Below are 19,043 nucleotides of genomic sequence, written 5' to 3' on the forward strand. Positions count from 1 at the left end.
ACTTTTCAGTATCAAATCAGCTTTGATTCACATTTTCCTTTTTATGCTACGCAATCAATTAAATCACCTGGAACTGTCGAATGTGGAATATACCTGAAGATTTTTTTTATCGTATTTTCGACCTTTTAACCATAGTACAAGAATACTTTCTGATGATTTGTCACGTTTCACCTTATCAGACAGTTAGTTCATTTTGGATAGTTTTGTCTTACTGTTGTAGTCATTATGGTCGAGGTAAGATAATAATCCTGATTTTTGTATCAATCCTCGACAAAATTATTCGTATTTTGATACTGACCACTTTTTTTATTGAATTTGTCTCTGGAAACTATAAACAAATAGATTTTTTTTTCTAAAGTTTCCCTTTAAATAGACAAGAACACTTACGGTTCAATGAAAATGATTATCAACAACGCACAACACGAGGAAAAGACAAAGCAAATTCAGAATTTTTCTATAGGTCAGACTGTGCCTTATTTTGAAGAAAAAACCAAACAAGTGACTACCTGGAGAATCATTCAATACTGCTTGATAATTGTGTCAAATATATAATTTAAAATTTGCCTTTTTGACGATTTAATTTGATATTGTCGTCGTTCGTTTTAGGCATAAGTACTTAGTATCTTCGAAAATGTTATAATTATTAACGAACTTATTTTCGCGAACGATTTATTTTTCGCGACTTTCGCGAGTAGAAATATTACGTGAATTTAAATCGTCGCGAACATGTATAACTTGGAACTTTCCTTATTTAACTACCTCAAGTACATTAGAAAATCGCAAAATTAAATCGCCGCGAAGTGGACTAGAAAGGGCTTAACGCGAAATAAAGTATCCGCGAAAATAAGTTTGTTTACAGTAGTCTTTTTTTATCATTATTAAAACAGCTAATTCAACAGGGGATTCTGGTTCTTTTCAAACAGAAATAACTTAAATATTTTACATATTTTGAAAGTAACATCTCTAAACGTAGGAATGATTTTGTGTCAAATATGTATCACTTTTATATATTCCAAATGACCGGACCTGAATTAGTGGTTCTATACTTTTAGTGTCATGTTTTACTTTACTCCAATTTCTTGTCATTCACACTCATTTGCATTACAGCAGTGTGATGTGTAAGCAGCGGTCGCTGTTTATTGTTAGTATCACTATATTGTGATATCAATGAAAAACTATAGTTTTGTAGGAGGACTACTTGAGATTACTGCAGCGACGTCCAAATAACTTCAGTCAGATCTTCTTATCAAGCTTATTTTTTGTGAATGAAAAAGCATACACAATGTCAGAGGAAGGTTATAAAATTTCGAAAGGGTTTCGCGGAACCCTGTGTCTCGCCGTCTAATTTTCAGTGTAAAAAAAGCTTTCTTAAGCAGTAAAATACAGAATTTAAACTATCTAACTTTCTTTTCCGATGCTCTTTCTAGGCCTTGAGGATTAGCATCTGTCAAAATTTCAAATTGATCCATGAAGGTTTACAAAACTTTTTAGTCAAATAATATTAATTTCAGACTGTCTGAAAATATAATAAAAAAAATGCTGAAAGCTGAAAAAAATGTTTTCAAAAGCTTGCTTGTATGGTATATTCTATGAAGGTTTGACAAACTAATTTGCGTGTATTATTAGTTATCTTGGTGTAATCAGGGGTGTACAGAATTATACACCGTTGTTGAAAATTCATACACCCTGAGGCGCAGCCGAATGGGTGTATGAATTTTCAACAACGGTGTAAAATTCCGTACAACCCTGATTACACCAAGATAACAAATTTATTTAAGGAATGACTGTAATATTTTTTCTGTCTATGAAGAAATAACATAAAAAATTTGGTGTACACTGAATAACGCAGGTAGCGGGTTATTTAACAGTGTGCACCACATTTTTATGTTATTTTGAATAGACAGAACAAAAATTACATTTCTTATAATTTAATTCTAAATTACATTTTAAACCGTAGAAAACCATGAAAAAACGTTGATGACGTCACGGTCACATGACTAAATTATGTCTATGGGCTCATAACAAAATAACGTCAGCCAATCAGAAGACGCGTTACATCCAAAATTAAATTATTTCTTATGAACAATTCCTTTACTCATTTTGAAATCAGGATGTAAAATTGTAAAAATGGTGATGAAAATTTTCCAGCGTAATATTTTTTCAATGTCCATGTTGCTGCACATTGTCAAATACTTTTTTACTTTATTTTTGGAAAAATTCAGAAAATATTTGTGTTCTTTTGAGTTTACAAAAAAAACCAAAAAAAATAATATTTTTTGAAATTTTTTATTTTTTTTTTTGTTTTAGCATATTAAGCATTTTTTTAAATATTTTTTTTTTTTCTAAATTTTATTTTTTTTTCTTTATTTTGGCAAAATTTTATTTTTTAATTTTTTTTGACAAAATTTCATTTTTTTTTTAAATTTGGCAAAATTTTATTTATCCCCTGGTGAACAAGGGTGGGGTGTTACTTACACCGGGATAGTCAACCAATCAGATTGCAGTATTTTTGCTGCATAAAAAATAACAACTTTTACCCCCGTCTGTATCTACTTGTTAACTGGTACAAACCTAAGCACTTTTATCAGCCAAATACGGGAATATGAACATAAATATTTTCAAAAGTTTGCTTCTGTTTCATTTATTCTATGAAGGATTGACAAAATAATTGGCGTGTAACCAACTTTCACCAGACTGTATATACTTGCTAAATGTTAATAAATTCAATGATCTCTTATAAATTGTTAAAGATTATGCCGCCGTTAATGAATCTAGGGTTTTGGTTACAACTTGTATACAAATTTTAATTTTACTACTTTTATACAATTTTTTTTTCAAGATCATGAATGTTCCGGCATTGCTGTTGGTCGCATACTTTGGTCTGGTATCCGCCCAATTTCCTTCACAATCAACAATTACGGGAAACAGTACTAATAGTGGAACAGTTGTTACAGGAGGTGGTGGTAGATTTCCCACGCTTCCTCAGTTTCCGGTTCATCATCCGCAAGTTATCCATTTTATAGGAGCAGGATACGATTTGATACAGGTAATAATAATTAGAAAACAAAATATTGTTAATATTTGGTAGTTATGGAATTTGTTTCTGTATCTGTATGTTGATGCATATTATTGTTGATATGTCAATTGAAAATACGGATCTATATTGCTGGATTAAAATGTTAACCTTCTCTTTGCTGTCACTGATCAGCTGTCCTCTCTTTTTTAATGGTGATAATCCAACGTTTTCCTGTATATCATGTACTTCCAGAATGGCTTTGTATTGTTTGTGTCTATTCCTTTGATGATTGTATCATTGATGGAAGAATATTTGCTTTCCTTACCTGCCTTTTTTATTCTTTTTTTAATTGTCTGTACTTTGTCTATTTTTTAGCTCGTTTAGCTTTTTGGTATCGCATATGTTTCTTTTTAAAAAGTTTCCTTGTTTTGTGGTTTATCCAGAGTAAGCTTTCTGTTCATTTGTGCATTATCTCACATATCGACGTGAAAGGCATGCCATCAATGTTTTCTTTAAAACAACGCCTGTATACTTGGAGAAATTAGAAGACGATTTTACTTGTTTTTGGCTCCGCCATGTTGGGATTGTCGTAACTGCAATTACGATGATCAGTTTAACACCAGTGAAGTTTTGTTATATCGAACAGGTATTGAAAAGAAAATCCAAGTGTAAGCAATATTAACGTACGCAAATATTAGTAATCAAAGGTACCAGGATTATAATTTCTTACGCCCGACGCGCGTTTCGTCTACATAAGACTCAACAGTGTCGCTCAGATCAAAATAGTTGTACAAAGTTGAAGAGTATTGAGGACCCAAAATTCTAATCTTTTGCACGTTTTGTGTGTGCGTGTGTTTAATTAATTTAATCTATTGTGTGCTCATACATATTCCTGTATGTGCTGAATATTCGTGATGATTTTCGTTTTCTGAGTTAAACGATAGTTTTGAAATGAAATACTAATTTTAAAAAGAAAGTCAATAGCGCCATACATTTCGCCTTGCACTGGCATCTATGGACCCCTGAATAAGGTATAGAAGATTGCATTTTCCCGATATGGGATTCCGATTTAACGTTCGTTTTCCGACTGGTCGTTTGCGAATTTACATACTCTGCATGTACAGCTGAACTGGCTTTAATAATAAAAAAAATATAACAACATTTTTCTTCAAAATTTAAAAAGTTTTTCACGCTCCAATAAAAGTTTATTTTGCTGAACGTTCAATTTTATTTCAGTAAAATTAAATCATCGTATTTCTCTATTTTTTCTATAAGGAACTACGTCAATATTTCATGATATAACATATAATATAAAAAAAGTGAGTTCATTAACACGCCATTTTGTCTCCCTAAACGAAAAATTATCAACTCCTGAACCACCATAATTGCATACGCCAGACGCGCGTTTCGTCTACATAAGACTCATCAGTGACGCACAGATCAAAATAATAATAAAGCTAAAAAAAAAAGACACAAAAGTTTGATACATATTTGTAACAGCATCATTGGATATATTTTTAGGGCAACCCAGACGGTGAGTCATGGACTAGTTTAGGAGATGACCCAGGACTAAAATTAACTCAAAAAATTATGACAGTCAGCCCTGGAAATACTCCAGTACAAGTTGAAATAGAGCACAGAGATGCATGCCAATCGTCTCATTCCTACAACCTTATATATAATGCAAAGCAATATCAAGATAGATTGTTGGGATCAATCACTACTTCTGGTAAGTAGTTTAAAAGCCTTTAAATATCAAACTTTAATTGCGTTTGTTAAAAAATATACCAAATTTGATTTTGATCTTTGAAATTTTGAGATATTTTCTTACTTCTTTTCGTTATAGTCTCACGCAGTCGTTAAGTCTTTTTCCTAGCTATCGTTTAAGCATCATTTATTACAGTTACTTTTATGTTAATGCCCTTTAGATTGTGTTGCTTAATTACCCTTATTAAGAGTGCTTCAAGCTAAATGATAGTGAATTAGAACGTTTTTGCGTGTTAAGAATAAAATTTGGTGTGTTTGATTAGAATAGTAATGCTTTTCTTATATAATGCTTATTTTAGGTCCTACAGATGCTGCACTGAGACCATATGCGTTTTCTTTAAGTACAGGTTTGTTACTTATCTTGAAATATACAATCTGGGTCCATATCCATCCCGAAAAGAAAAGAAATTTCTTCAGAATAGATGTCTTAATTTCAATGTAAAGTTCTCGATTCGTATGAAGTAAAAAAAAAATATATATAAACAAGAAAGAATCTACTTTTTTGCTTTATATCTTAAATATGATTTTTTTTTACATCAGTCTGTATGTGGTTCTTCCTCTGATAATTCGATAATTATTTCAATTGAACATATCTAAATATCAATACCAAGTACTCAATTCCAGACAAATGAAAAAAAAGTTTCTTACATATATTGATGAGACATTCGTTTCATTTACTCAATCCGATATATATTTTGATTAAGCAATATTGACATGTATCTAATGTGAACTATATATCTACATGTATTCCTATGTATAGTTTATATTCTTTGAAAAAATTGAAAATGAAACGAATGTCTTTAATAAATATTTTCCTCCTTAGGATATGAAACAGCTGCACACCAACTGACACAACCATTGAACTATATGTACCAGGACTATACAACAATGTGCGATATGGGTCATGCGCGTTTGCGTTCTCACCTGGCCCAATCCGATCATCTGTCAGTCACTCGTGAGTTTGCAGCTTCTGTATGTTCACTGCCTGAAAATTATCAGTTACCAAATTACTTGAGGTTCATTGAAGAATGGGGAACGGTAAGTCTCTGAAATGTATTGAATTTCACTCCAACTTTCACACCATTGTGATAAGATAACTATATGAACAACTTTTCGAAAAGAACTCTGTCGGGAATAATTTGCATTGTATTAGATGTATCAGGTTTTTTTTTAGTTTATCGATGTTCAAATTTAATAATTAAATTACAAAGTTACAAATCCAGTTAAGCAAATACTCAGATGAATAACTGGATGTTTCTACAGATTAAGCCTTCTATGCTTTGCATTTATCACCTTCCATATGAGTCCGTACATCGCGGTAAATTCACATATCACATAACAGACAACTATAATTTACCAAATATTTGTGACCGTGAAAACATGCTCTATGAAGTGACATCGTATCAGTTGAAAAATTCGTGATGATGACCGTACATCGTATGTAGTGTCGATTTTAGTCGTTTTCCTTTAAACTCTGCTGAATGAGTTTTTTTGTCGAGACCACACTACCGTTAATGAGATTCAAAAAGTGTCAACATACACGAACGTAACATAATCGAGATATGGATACATTGTCTAGTAGAGTATGCGTAACTGATGAGAAATCGGAGTTAATAATTGGATAGTTCAATCAACGTATATGTCATACATTCTAGTTTAATGTCGTCCATCCGTGTCGATAATGAGTAAAAGGTAAAGATAACAAGCAGAGTTTCTTGTTTCTGTAATATCCATAATCTCAAGTTCACCTGGGTATATTAGATTCAAGCACTCACTTAAATTCTGATAGTTGTATGCAAACATGTCTTATCAGGAAATCTGTTGACAAACATGTCAATTTTCTAAGTGACCTTTACATGATTCAGATAGAACATTCGCATCTTATAATAATTGCCTCACTAACAGAAATCTGATAAAAATGTCGCATCTAAAACCAATGTCCTTCTTAACAAAATTTTCATAAAACTGTCGCCTCACTAAATACAATTTGATAATGTTTTTTTTTTAAATTCAAAAAATTGCAAAGTGCAAACAATTACTCTTCAGTGCTCACAAACACACTGCTTACATTGTATAGAATAAGGTATGACGTAAGACGTAATTATATTGAAACTGACTGTGAACATCTATCCCTTGCTGTTACAATCAAAATTCAAAACGGAAAGTCCCTAATCAAATTGCAAAATCAAATGATAAAACACATCAAACGGATGGACAACAACTGTCATATTCCTGAATTGGCACAGGCATTTTCAAATGTAGAAAATGGTGGATTGAACCTGGTTTTATAGCGCTAATCCTCTCACTTGTATAATGACAGTCGCATCAAATTCCATTATATTTACAACGATGTGTGAACAAAACAGACAATAGGTTAAATAGTCACAATATGGATACAGCAGTTATCATTGTGTCACAATCTCAAAACAACAAATATTTAACTAAAATGAACAAAAAACATGTATCAAATTTAAAAACCACATGCATAGCTTCGCGTGTATAACGTCAGGAAATATAAACGTTAAGGCAGACGAGATAAGGCATCACCCGACTGAAAAGGCTATACTTTGGAACAACACAGTTAATATAATCGAATGATAAATGGCACTGGAAGACGGTCGGCTAGCCGTTAGCAGCTTTAGTTTAAATTATGTTGATGGATCGACATACATTTGCTAAATCAGCAATCAAATTGTTAGCTCAATTCGATGTTCATGGTTACACCATAATATTGTGAGGTACATACTTGATTGACTAAGACCAAATTCCTTTTGAAGTTATTTTAAATTGAGAACTCTTAGTCATATTTCATTAACAAATTTATATAACAGCACATGATAACAGAAGTAGAGGTTGGAAAGAAGATTACATATAGATACCTGACAACTCGGGACAAATACTTTAGTTACCTTCTGGCTAATGTAAGTTGTGTTACTTTGTTTCCATAACTATTATAGATAACGTTGCAAAAAATGCTAGTTGCTATTCCGTTTAAAATATATTTGCATATAAAGCATCATTAAAATTAAAGTTCAAGTCGCAAACAGACTGTTTGACATTGTCTCCCTATATTACAATATGTTTAAAACTTCGAATTCGCACATAAGATAACAACATTGCAGTCGTTGATACAGCACAAATTTCAATTATATCAGTATCTCTAAACACAATCGGGTAACAAACCATCCGAAAATTATTGCATGTGTGCTATCTTTTTCGGGTTGACAATAACAATGACACATGTGTCGTCAATAGTGACGTATGTGTAAAAATCTAAACCCGGAAGCATGATTAATTTGAAGGCTCTTCAATTGTTTTAAAATTTCTTGCTACAGGAATATTTATGTTTTGTGTAAAGGAAAATTTAAATGCATGTTAATGCAAAAGCTGTTTTTAAAATGAATCCGCCAGCTGACTGAATATACAGTTTAGTAATATTTCCGGTTCTCACAATGCCGATTTGTTTTTCTATTGTTTATTTGAAATCATTGGTTTGCTACTGACATATGCAAAACAACATTATAAAGTAAAATAACAAAAATACTAAACTCCAAGGAAAATACAAAACGGACAATCACTTATCAAATGGCAAGATCAAGATCTCAAACACATCAAACAAATGGAAAACAACTGACATAATCCTGACTTGATACAGGCATTTCCATAAATACTGAATGGCGGATTAAACTTCCTTTTATAGCGAGCTAAACCTCTAACTTGTATGACAGTCGCATTAAATAACATTATATTGAAGACAATGTGCGAATAAAACAAACAGACAAAATAGGTAAAAATGACAAAAATATGGGTACAACAGTCAACATTGTGTTATAATCTTAATCATTTTCATAAGAAAAAAAACTATGCCAACAAAGAAAACAAAATGCCATAATATACAAAGCGTATAAGCTAAAGAAGGACATCACGATAAAAGTATCTATGGAAAAAGTTCTTGTTGGAGAATAATTAGTTATATAAGGTACCAGGATTATAATTGTGTACGCCAGACACTCGTTTCTTCTACATAAAACTCATCAGTGACGCTCATATCAAAAGGATTTTAAGCCAAACAAGTACAAAGTTGAAGAGTATTGAGGATCTAAAATTCCTAAAAGTTGTGCCAGGATAAGGGTTACACGTAATGCCTGCATCATAAAGTCATCAATCAATAAGTAAAATGAAAATTACACTCATTTTTTTTCGAACGAATAGCTTTTCGTGATTTACCTTCTTCAGGAACGCTCAAATCCAATTTTTAAAGCCAAGGATGTGCTAGTCCTAAACAGGCGAAAAGCTTTATGACAAACAAGATCCTAAACCATTAGAAAAATTTCATTAAGGTCAACTTTGATTGAGGAAGTTAAACCTTAGTGTCTTTAAAATTTCTTAAGATATCATCGGAAAATGTAGCAATTTTGTTTATGCACTGACGATACCCTCAGGGACGAAAAATCCATCAGCTGTGGTATTGACACAGTTCCTGTAAATTAATATAATATTATTCAATGTGTACGTCCGCAGCGTTATTCTGAATAAATCACCATCAGGATTGCATAAATCAATTAACGATGGAGATGTCTGTACAGTGTGAAATATCAAAAATATCGAGCTCCAATACAAATTCAAAAATTAAACTCCATTATTCAAAAGCAAAATCAAAAAGTTAAAACACTCGCAACAAATGTTACAAAGCTGTCATATTCTCGACTTTTTATGTGAAAAAGGTGAATTGAACCTAGTTTATAGATAGATAAACCTCTAAGCCACTAAACTAGGTATTCTTCAAAATTACCTTACCTCGTATTTTTGTCCATTGTGCTCACATATGATACCTTCTTGTTTTTGTAAGATTTACAAACTCTATACTTTAGGCGACACAAGATGTTCTACGAAGTACAAATGGAACCCAGGATGTTTTAACTGTAAACATGAATAACTTCAAATATAGACCAGAATATAGATATTTAGTTGGTAATTACAATGATCAATTTTAAATGTAATATCTCATAACTTGTTTACTATTTCTTTACATTTAGTCTTCCATTAATAGGTGCATGTTTGAGTTCAAACTGGGTAGGTCTTATAAAAATGCAGCGATCTAAACATTAGCAAAATTCTTTCCAAAAGAGATTGTCGTGTATATATGATTCCAATATTTGTTTAATTATTAAATTATAATGCTAAAGACGGTTTATTTAGTTGCATACCATTGATCTGTGTGTGTGGAGGTCTTGATAAAAAATATTTCTTTAAAAAATAGGCTAAGCAAGAATAAAACGCCGAATGTGTCATACATTTTATATACGATAATTGTATGACTAACCATGCAAACGTATATAAAAAATGAAATCAGTCTTAAATTTTTATGAAACCTCCGTAGGCAACGGGGCATTAAACGTTACCCTTGTCCTTATACCTGTCTTTCCGTCTGTCTATATGTCGATCCCAGTGTTTTGAACACACTCTAACTGCAGTTTACCTCACGCAATTCTTCAATTCATATGTAATGTTTAGAACCAAGACTTACAAACAGATTTTTAGTTTGGACAGTGAATCACTGACTGTTCAAGAGATATGCTCCTTTATAACTCGGAAAAATGCATTTTTTCACACTTTGACTTCAGTTTTCTTCATCCAAATTTTATGAAACTTATTCACAATGGTAAAAACAGCAACACACAGACTTTGGGCTTTTTGCTACATAAGACGAAAATCTTTATTCGTGAAAAATATTTTGCAAAGTTGAATAGTAATCCAGAAGTCGCTTAAAGCGTTGACGTTTTATATATTTTTGTATATTTATATTTATTTTGTGTCTTGACTTGAATCTTGTTGAACACGTTTGACAATATATTTTGACATACAGATACTTGATGAATTGATAAATAAAAAGAAAGTCAATTTTCAATGAGAGTCATTGCAGGATAAGCGATTGCTAAATAAAACAAAACCAATTTACAAACACAATTCATTATCTCCACAGTCATTCACATAAAGAGCCTTGAAAAAACATGTGTAAAGGATTTTGTATAGCAGATAGTATGCACAAAAAAGATTGTAAATGGTTAATTGTACATTGTATATACTCAATACTTGTATCTCTGTGATGATCCTGGCATATCTTTATATGTTTCAAGGTATGGCTTATCTGTGTATATTTTAAGGTCAATACCACGACGCTTTTGGTGTGGGCAATCCAATGTATAATGACGAGGTTGAGATGACTATGGTTACAATTGACAGCATTTTAGATTCTAAATACTGGTTTTACCTGTCGTACTACATTTCACAAGGTGTTTGTGGAAATGATGTAAGAATAGTTAAATTTTATAAGCCTGGTACCTCTGATAACTATTTACACGATTGGGTTGATGCCACTCTAGGTGTACGTTTCGTCAAAGAGATTATCAATAGCCCAGTAGTCATCACTTCTGTGTTGACATGAATATTATTTATATGGTCCTTTTTTTTTAATTTCCTGTATACAAGAATGAGGTTTTAAGTATTTTTTTTTATCCCAGGCATAGATTACCTTAGTCGTATTTGGCACATTGTTTTTGGAATTTTGGGTCCACAATTAATGCTCTTCAACTTTGTAAATGTTTGGCTATATAACTATTTTGATCTGCGCGTCACCGATGAGTCTTATGTAGACGACACGCGCGCCTGGCTTATTTAATTATTCGCCTGGGACCTTTGTTAACTTTATACCATTAGGAGACACCATATCACAACTGACACAAAAAGGTTTTTTTTTAATAGAGAAAACAAATTCTTATAAACTGTCTATACCTTATTTTAGAAATTCAATTATTCTTTGATTAAATTGCTTTCCAATTTACCTAGTGTTTGATGTTGCCAAATTGAGTTTATAAATGCAATTACTAGTAGATAAATTAATATTTACCAACAAATAAAGTTTTTTAAATAAAGGCAACAGACGTATACTGGTGTATAAAAGTCATAAATCAATTGAGTGAAAACAAATCCTGGTTTCAAACCAAAACCGAAGGAAACACATCAAATATAAGAGGAAAACAAAGGAACAACAGAAACACCGAAGTGCAACAAAAACAAACAACACACATGGAAACGATCTATTTGATAGCAACTGCCATATTCCTGACATTGTACAGGACATGTTAAGGAAAAAAATTGTGGGTTGAAGCTGGGCCTCCTGATTAATGACAATGTTAAAAAAGATATCGCTAAAATTACATCAATACGTTACAGAAACACGCACAAGAACATTCATAACAGAGAAAAGCACAAACAAATAATATAATAGTCGATCTTAAAGGTGATCAAATTATCAGCAAGCGTTAGCGAACTATTGAAATTAGTTTTTACTGACAAAAAAGGTATTTGTGATTTTGACCATATTTTTTGTAGGCTACGTCGCTGTTACCAAAATGGCAGGCAAATATGGTCCAAGCTTTGAAATTTTATCCTTACCGTAAAAGTGCAAAGCATCCTGTTGGTATGTATGCAAACATTTGTTTTCTTATTAAGTACGAGATGAACTGTGTGGACATAACGAATTACACAATTGACTTATTTTGATAACGATAGTTTTCACCCTTTTAGCTTCTATAATTTTTCCGCAATTGTTTTTTTTTTCATTTAAGAATTACTTAATGTAAAAATAGGTTGGCTTCACTACAACTAAAGGAGTTCCCAGTATTTTATATTTCCATGAAACCCTTTGTAATAGGTGGCTGTTCTACACATGATGACAACATTGTTGTCTACACATTCAGATAGCAAGTTAGAGATACCTCTTCAGTGGCCAAAAGGAACTTACTCACTTCAAAAACCAACCGCAGGGTGTCCTGGAACTTTCAAATGGTCAGAAGGTCGAATCATGGTAAATATGACGGGTGCACAGATGTCAGCAATGAACTCGTTTGAAGGTTGGTATATATTTTGATATATATGATAAAAATACAATAAGGTTATCAGATAGTTGAACCTTTTTTTTTCTCAATGTATCATTACTGACAATGAAAATGTTAAACAGAATCAATCTTTAAGTTGAGTCATGAGAAGTATGTTAATTATCGTAGCACATAATTCTTTTAAATGTTATTCGAACCAGCAGAATATATTGTTATATTACGGATTACAAATGTGTCGAGGTTTGTGATTGGATAACAACACAGAGATGTCAGTATATATTCAGGAAACTGCCGGGGTATATACGACGTTTTTATCCCCAATTGGAACCTCAATAACGTCATCATAACACCGGTTTCTATGTGACGTAGTCAAAAGCTATACAGAACACTAAGGAATGTCAAAGGCTCACAGAGGGAAAATAATGACGTGCTTCAGTCAATAATACATTTTTAATACAAAATCACGCAATTTACACTTTTAATACTTAAACTTAATATTGAAAGTGTTATTATAAATTATTGCATACACAATAAAATTATGTTCACAGCAAATTATAAAATCCTTCACGTATGCCGAACATATCAGGTTGGGTTTTTCAATATAGGTGTTGTAAAAAACAAAGCCACACACACATACAAACACAATATATAATATCTAAAAACTTTATTGAAATCATTTTTTAACGGGGAAAAAAATTGTCAAGATAAAAATGTGCATTTAAATGGATTACTCAAAAAATTAAAAAGACAATAAAGTAACATGTAATGCATATATATGCTGCATTGTGAATGTTCAACAAATACCGTCACTGGAAAATAACATTAAGTCAGGGGTAATCCGTAATATATGTGTAATTCAGGTCTCAGACAGGGTATATACTGTGACATTCCCGGCTTAGGGCTTATATCCCCTTCGCCTTCGGCTCAGGGGATATAAACTCTAAGCCGGGAATGTCACAGTATATACCCTGTCTGAGACCTGAATAACATATAATATACCCGATTTAAATGCACTCTAAAGAATATATTTGTATCTAAAAGATATCCAATTCGAAAAGATAACTGTAATGTCACCGACTACAATTCTTGAAATTTATATTGACATCACTAAGGCCTCCCCCAAGTACTTCTGTTTTGAATGTAGTTTAAACAAATACCAAATACCATTTTCATATCTCGGGGAAATCATAACGTGGAACTTTCCGACAGTCAGTCTTTTTGTTGGGATTGTTGCCTACATTCATTATTTCAGTGTTTTTTTCGTTATATTTATTGTTTTTATACTCTTGATTTGATTTTTACTTTAGAAAAGTATGGACAAACGTATGTTGTAAGAAGACTAAAAAATAAAAATATATTTAGCATAAATGTTTGAATCTAAGAATTATTCATTCAGGCGACGTTGAACAATCATCTTTTACGCTGAATTACTGTGCGAAGGAACGAGCTGAATCAAAAGATGAGTTAATTTGGAGTAAGGGAGACTATTGTTTATTTCAGCAAGATTCTGATTGTCCTATTGGTAAGTTAAGATAGGCATTTACCAATAATTCAAAACGGTTCACTACAATACAAAAGATACTTTGAATCATTCACGGTCATACAAAACTATATACTATTTTTAAAACGCTTATCTGGAACGTTAAACAAGCAGTATAAGGGACAATAGTGAAAAAATATGTCCATCAAACATACCTAATGTGATTAAACAACCGGAGATTAGGGAAAACGAAAAAATAACTGAAACGAGGGAACAAAAAGCCTAATGTTGTTTTTTTTTTGTGCATTGTATGGTGGAGATTTCTGATTAGAGATTTAGGAGGAAAGCAAAATATAAATTTGTACGGTAGCGTAAACATGATTTTCTTACGGCAAACACAACAGGAGGTGCACAACAACTGTATATATTGAAAAAATTAAAAGATGGTTTCAATAAATAACATTAACGGTACCAATTTTCCTGCACCAGATGCGCATTTTGACAATACATGTCTCTTCAGTGATGCTCTAGGCCAAAATATTTGAAATCCAAAGCTTGTATAAAAAATGAAGAGCTATAATCCAAAAGGTCCAAAATGTATAGCAAAAATCTGTGAAAGGAATCAGAGCTTTGCATGAGGGAGATACATTCCTTAATTTATATAAATTTCTAACATTTTGTAACAGCTAATTTTAATAACACAAAAACAATCCGTATTTTCATGCTAGTACCGAAGTACTGGCTACTGGGCTGGTACAGGCACGGCTAAGTCCATGTCAACCTTAAGAGTCTAAATGGCGATAAACTACATGTACTTGTTTGTCATGTCTCTGTCACCATTATGGACAAGTCTTGCAGCCACTTTTGTATTTATCCAGTGGATTATAAGTGAGCCGGGTAATTTTGGTCGCTATAATATATAGAGCAGTTAATGAACTTTATTCAATGGTTAGATTTTGAGCAATCAACATTAATCATAGGTCAAAACTTAACCTCGGATTAAGATGTTTGTCAATTGGATAACTTTATCTTATGTTTTGACCATCTCAGTCCAGAACTTTGCAAACGGCTACTTGACCAATAAACAACTTAGTTCTGTTTTTGATGTGGTGTGTTCTTTAAATTTTGATACATCAGACATCGATTCATTTAATAGCGTTATTCATAATACAGATATTAAAATCTCTTCTCAGGTAAAAAGAAAGCACTTCGCAAAAGTCGACCAAATATGAAAAAATTAAAATCACAAAAATACTGACCTCCGAGGAAAATTCAAAAGGAAAGTTCCTAATCAAATGGCAAAAGCAAAGGATAAATCACATCAAACGAGTGGACAACTATCAAGTTCCTGACTTGTTAAAAGCATTTTCAAATGTAGAAAATGATGGATTGAACCTGGGTTTATAGCGCTGAACTTCTCACTTGTATGACAGTCGCATCAAATTCCTTTATTTTTACAACGATGCGTGAACAAAACAGACATAATCGGTAAACTAGTCAAAATATGGTTACAGCAGTCATCACTGTGTTACAATCTCAAGACAAACAAACATATACAAAAAAACACAAAAAGCATCTACATGTATCAAATTAAAAAACACATTCCGTGTTTCGAGTGTTGGGCGTCAGAAAATGCAAACGTCACAAAAAAGAAATTTTGTCTTTCAATGTCTATTCAAAACAATTATAATTTCACATGGAGAATGGGGGTATACAGGGTTATAAAATCAAATAGCGTTATTTGTTCCATAAATAAACACACTTATCGGAAAGAATCCAAAATCATCCTGACCCGTTGTTCCAGTAGTACCTTGGTTTTGTGAACTTTCTCTATATCATGCACGCGTGTGTGCATGAACCATTTACAGGTTTAAAAAGAGAAATAGCACACCTTCTTTGATCTGCACGCCCTTCTACAAAAATCCTCAGTTTGTTTCTTGTTTATAATTATAAATTTAAAGTTTAACTTATTTGTTTTAAGTCAATAAATAAACCATTAATATTTGAGTTTCCCATTAAGCTCCAAACTGACCGATTATATGACTATGCACTGTGTATGTGAAAAGATTTTAGCGTTGGTCTCCAATTTGTTGCCCTAAAATCTATGGTTCATATTTTTTTGTTAATTAAAAACCGTTTTTACATTTGAATAGGTTTTACATCATCTTCCATCAGATATCAGGACAGCGTTCATCCTATAACAGTTGGTGTTACTCCGCATGTAGAATATAAAATGGGTGCCCAATACAAGTATTGCTGCAGGTATATATAATAGTTTGTTATTTAAATGGGTGTTATTATATATTTAAAGGCATGTTACCAAAGCAAATAAAGTATGTTGTTGGATGTAAACGTATGCTACTGTTTTATTATGCACGATATTTGCTTCTTGAAAATGATCGGCAGGTATGATCGATACCATAATTTAAAGTATGGGAAGAGTTGTGCAACAAACGTGGGAGGCATCCAACAATTCAAAAAAGCATGAAAAGAACAGGAAAAAGTGCACAAGATAAACGTTGACTTATTCGAGATGAATTCATTTGTTCACAAAGCAGCATTATACATTTATTTGGATGTCAAGTTGGTGTTCGCGGATTTTTCTTTCAAACATTCAACTTCAATAATTTTTTCGATTTCATTTTTCAACATTCTTTTTATTCATATGATGAAGTCATTTTGCTTGGTTTCTCTTGTTATCCATTCTGACATCGGACTCGGAATTCTTTTAAACTTAGTTTTACTGTGCAAATTGCTGTGTGTTTGTTTATTCTACATTGGCTAGGGATTAAGGGGGAGAATTGAGATATCACAAAACATTTTTAAACCCATCGCATGTTTGCTTGCACCTGTCCCAAGTCAGAGCATCTGGCCTTTGTTAGTTTTGTAATTTTTTTTTTAGTTCATTATATGTTTTTTTTGTATAGTATGACAACCATTTTCACTGAATAAACATTTTTTTCTGGGAATATTTACGAAATAATTGATGCAAGCTATAATTTATTATAGTTTTAACTTGGGTAGGCATTATAATCGTGATTATTTTTGCCCTGACGATAGTGAGGGCTAAAATAACACGAACATAATGCCTATCCATTACCCATGTTAAAACTACAATAAAGTATAGCATGCGTCCATTATTTCGATTCTGATTAGGACAATTAAGTTGATTTCTATGTCTGGTGTGTATTAGTGTAGAGCTTCTGGTTGCGGTCTCTTCCATGAACCTCCCTTTTTTGTTTATAAACAAGCAAACGATTAACAATGTGATTTTTTTCAGAGGGAGGAGTTTTGAATAGCCAGCATGAACGGTTTTCGTATCTCATTGGCACTCACACCACATCTTCCTATATCCAAATATGTTATTTTCGAATTGCAACACATTACACTCATCATAAATTAATTTGAAACAACATGTGCATAATTTAATAGTTTGGAAATGTTTTAAGTTAATGAAATCTATTATAAATGCATGCCAATTTGATTAAATTCATTATTCTGCAGTAGTCAATATACGCATGTTCAAACAAATATTATTGGATTTAGAGCATGGGCCAATTCACCAAGCGAAAGACGCACGTCATATTAGAATGTACAGTTTGTACGCAATAAACAAGATGTATAGGAATCATTTTCAGTTTTTCGTTTATTCTCAGATTATAGTCATGTCTACTATAATACAAAATAGTTCTGTATTGTTGAAAACTTTAAGAGTACTTGTTTTGAATTTTTACAGATCGGATGGTTCCTATTTAGATCGAATATACTTACCAACAGCCAAGCCATTCTATCTTTTGAAATATACACATGGTTGTCAACGTGTAGATGGTATGGAGTTTAAGGAACAGCAATTTCTTTACCCAACAAAACAACATATTTTCATCCACAACTCGCCTTCACATACTACCATCAGTGGAAAAGGAGTTAATTTAGACTATTGTTACTACACGCCCCTCAAAGTAGGCGGGGGTATAAATATAGGTGTTGGAAAATAAAATAAAATATGATTCTTGTAATTTTTATTTGTCTTTTTTATTATTTCTGAAATCTATTCTAATTTAGATTCAAATACTTAAAAGCTGCAATATCTTCTTGCAGTTAAACAACAATAGACAAAACATGATAAGGAAAACGGATGATCCATCCAAATAGGTTGAAAGTGAACTTCAACTAATTATATTGATCATATTATACAATTATATTGTTGTATTTTTTAAATGGTGTTGAATTATCCCTTCTGTATCTTCTTTCTCTATATTGTAAACGAGTCTATAAAAATTTATACAAAATAAGTTTTACCTTTGAAGACAAAAATATGGCTGCAACGGGTCTGGAGATTAATGTTAATGACACCGAAAGACAAAGCTTCAAGAAACACAATTGTGTGATTTACTTTAATATATAAACTGATAATTAACTTTTAAACCCCACACATCACTATTAGGTCGATCATTTACTATATTATAAAATAATGAACAATTAAAGTTCTGTTTTAAGTTCCTTCGAAATTTTATACACAAATAAGGAATTCGAAACCTAAATTACAGTGACATTACTTGCACAAAAACATAACATTGCTAGGTCTGCAAAATGCTCCATCGAACCTTATTTTCACGTTACAAAAAGCCATGTTATCAACAAGCCAAGTTTTAACATGAACTACACGGGTTATGGGCGGTTTGAATGAAATGTTCATGCGAACAACAAAAAAATACAACATATAGATGAAAAAGACACAACAAGTATCTCCCTTCATGCAATGTTTTTTTTTTATTACTTTGTAACACCTTTACACTAGTATTTCTAATTTCTAAGTTATCGACAAATTAAAAGAAGTTGAGTTAAATAGAGCCTCAAATATCCTGTTTTATGACGGGAAAAT

At 32.0% G+C, this 19,043-nt stretch overlaps 1 protein-coding gene across 1 annotated transcript; it reads left to right on the forward strand.

Annotated features, from left to right (window-relative positions):
- Window positions 1–122: 122 nt before the first annotated feature.
- Window positions 123–18,177, forward strand: LOC139512445 (uncharacterized). The gene is made up of 13 exons (XM_071300056.1): window positions 123–234; window positions 2,840–3,046; window positions 4,538–4,745; window positions 5,083–5,130; window positions 5,607–5,821; window positions 7,615–7,704; window positions 9,655–9,754; window positions 10,948–11,093; window positions 12,176–12,263; window positions 12,544–12,696; window positions 14,078–14,203; window positions 16,315–16,423; window positions 17,898–18,177. Exons 1-13 carry the CDS (start codon window positions 226–228, stop codon window positions 18,154–18,156), a joined length of 1,758 nt encoding a protein of 585 aa, XP_071156157.1. The 5' UTR covers window positions 123–225; the 3' UTR covers window positions 18,157–18,177.
- Window positions 18,178–19,043: the final 866 nt, after the last annotated feature.

This window comes from Mytilus edulis, chromosome 2 (assembly GCF_963676685.1).
Source record: "Mytilus edulis chromosome 2, xbMytEdul2.2, whole genome shotgun sequence".
Classification (NCBI taxonomy): domain Eukaryota; kingdom Metazoa; phylum Mollusca; class Bivalvia; order Mytilida; family Mytilidae; genus Mytilus; species Mytilus edulis.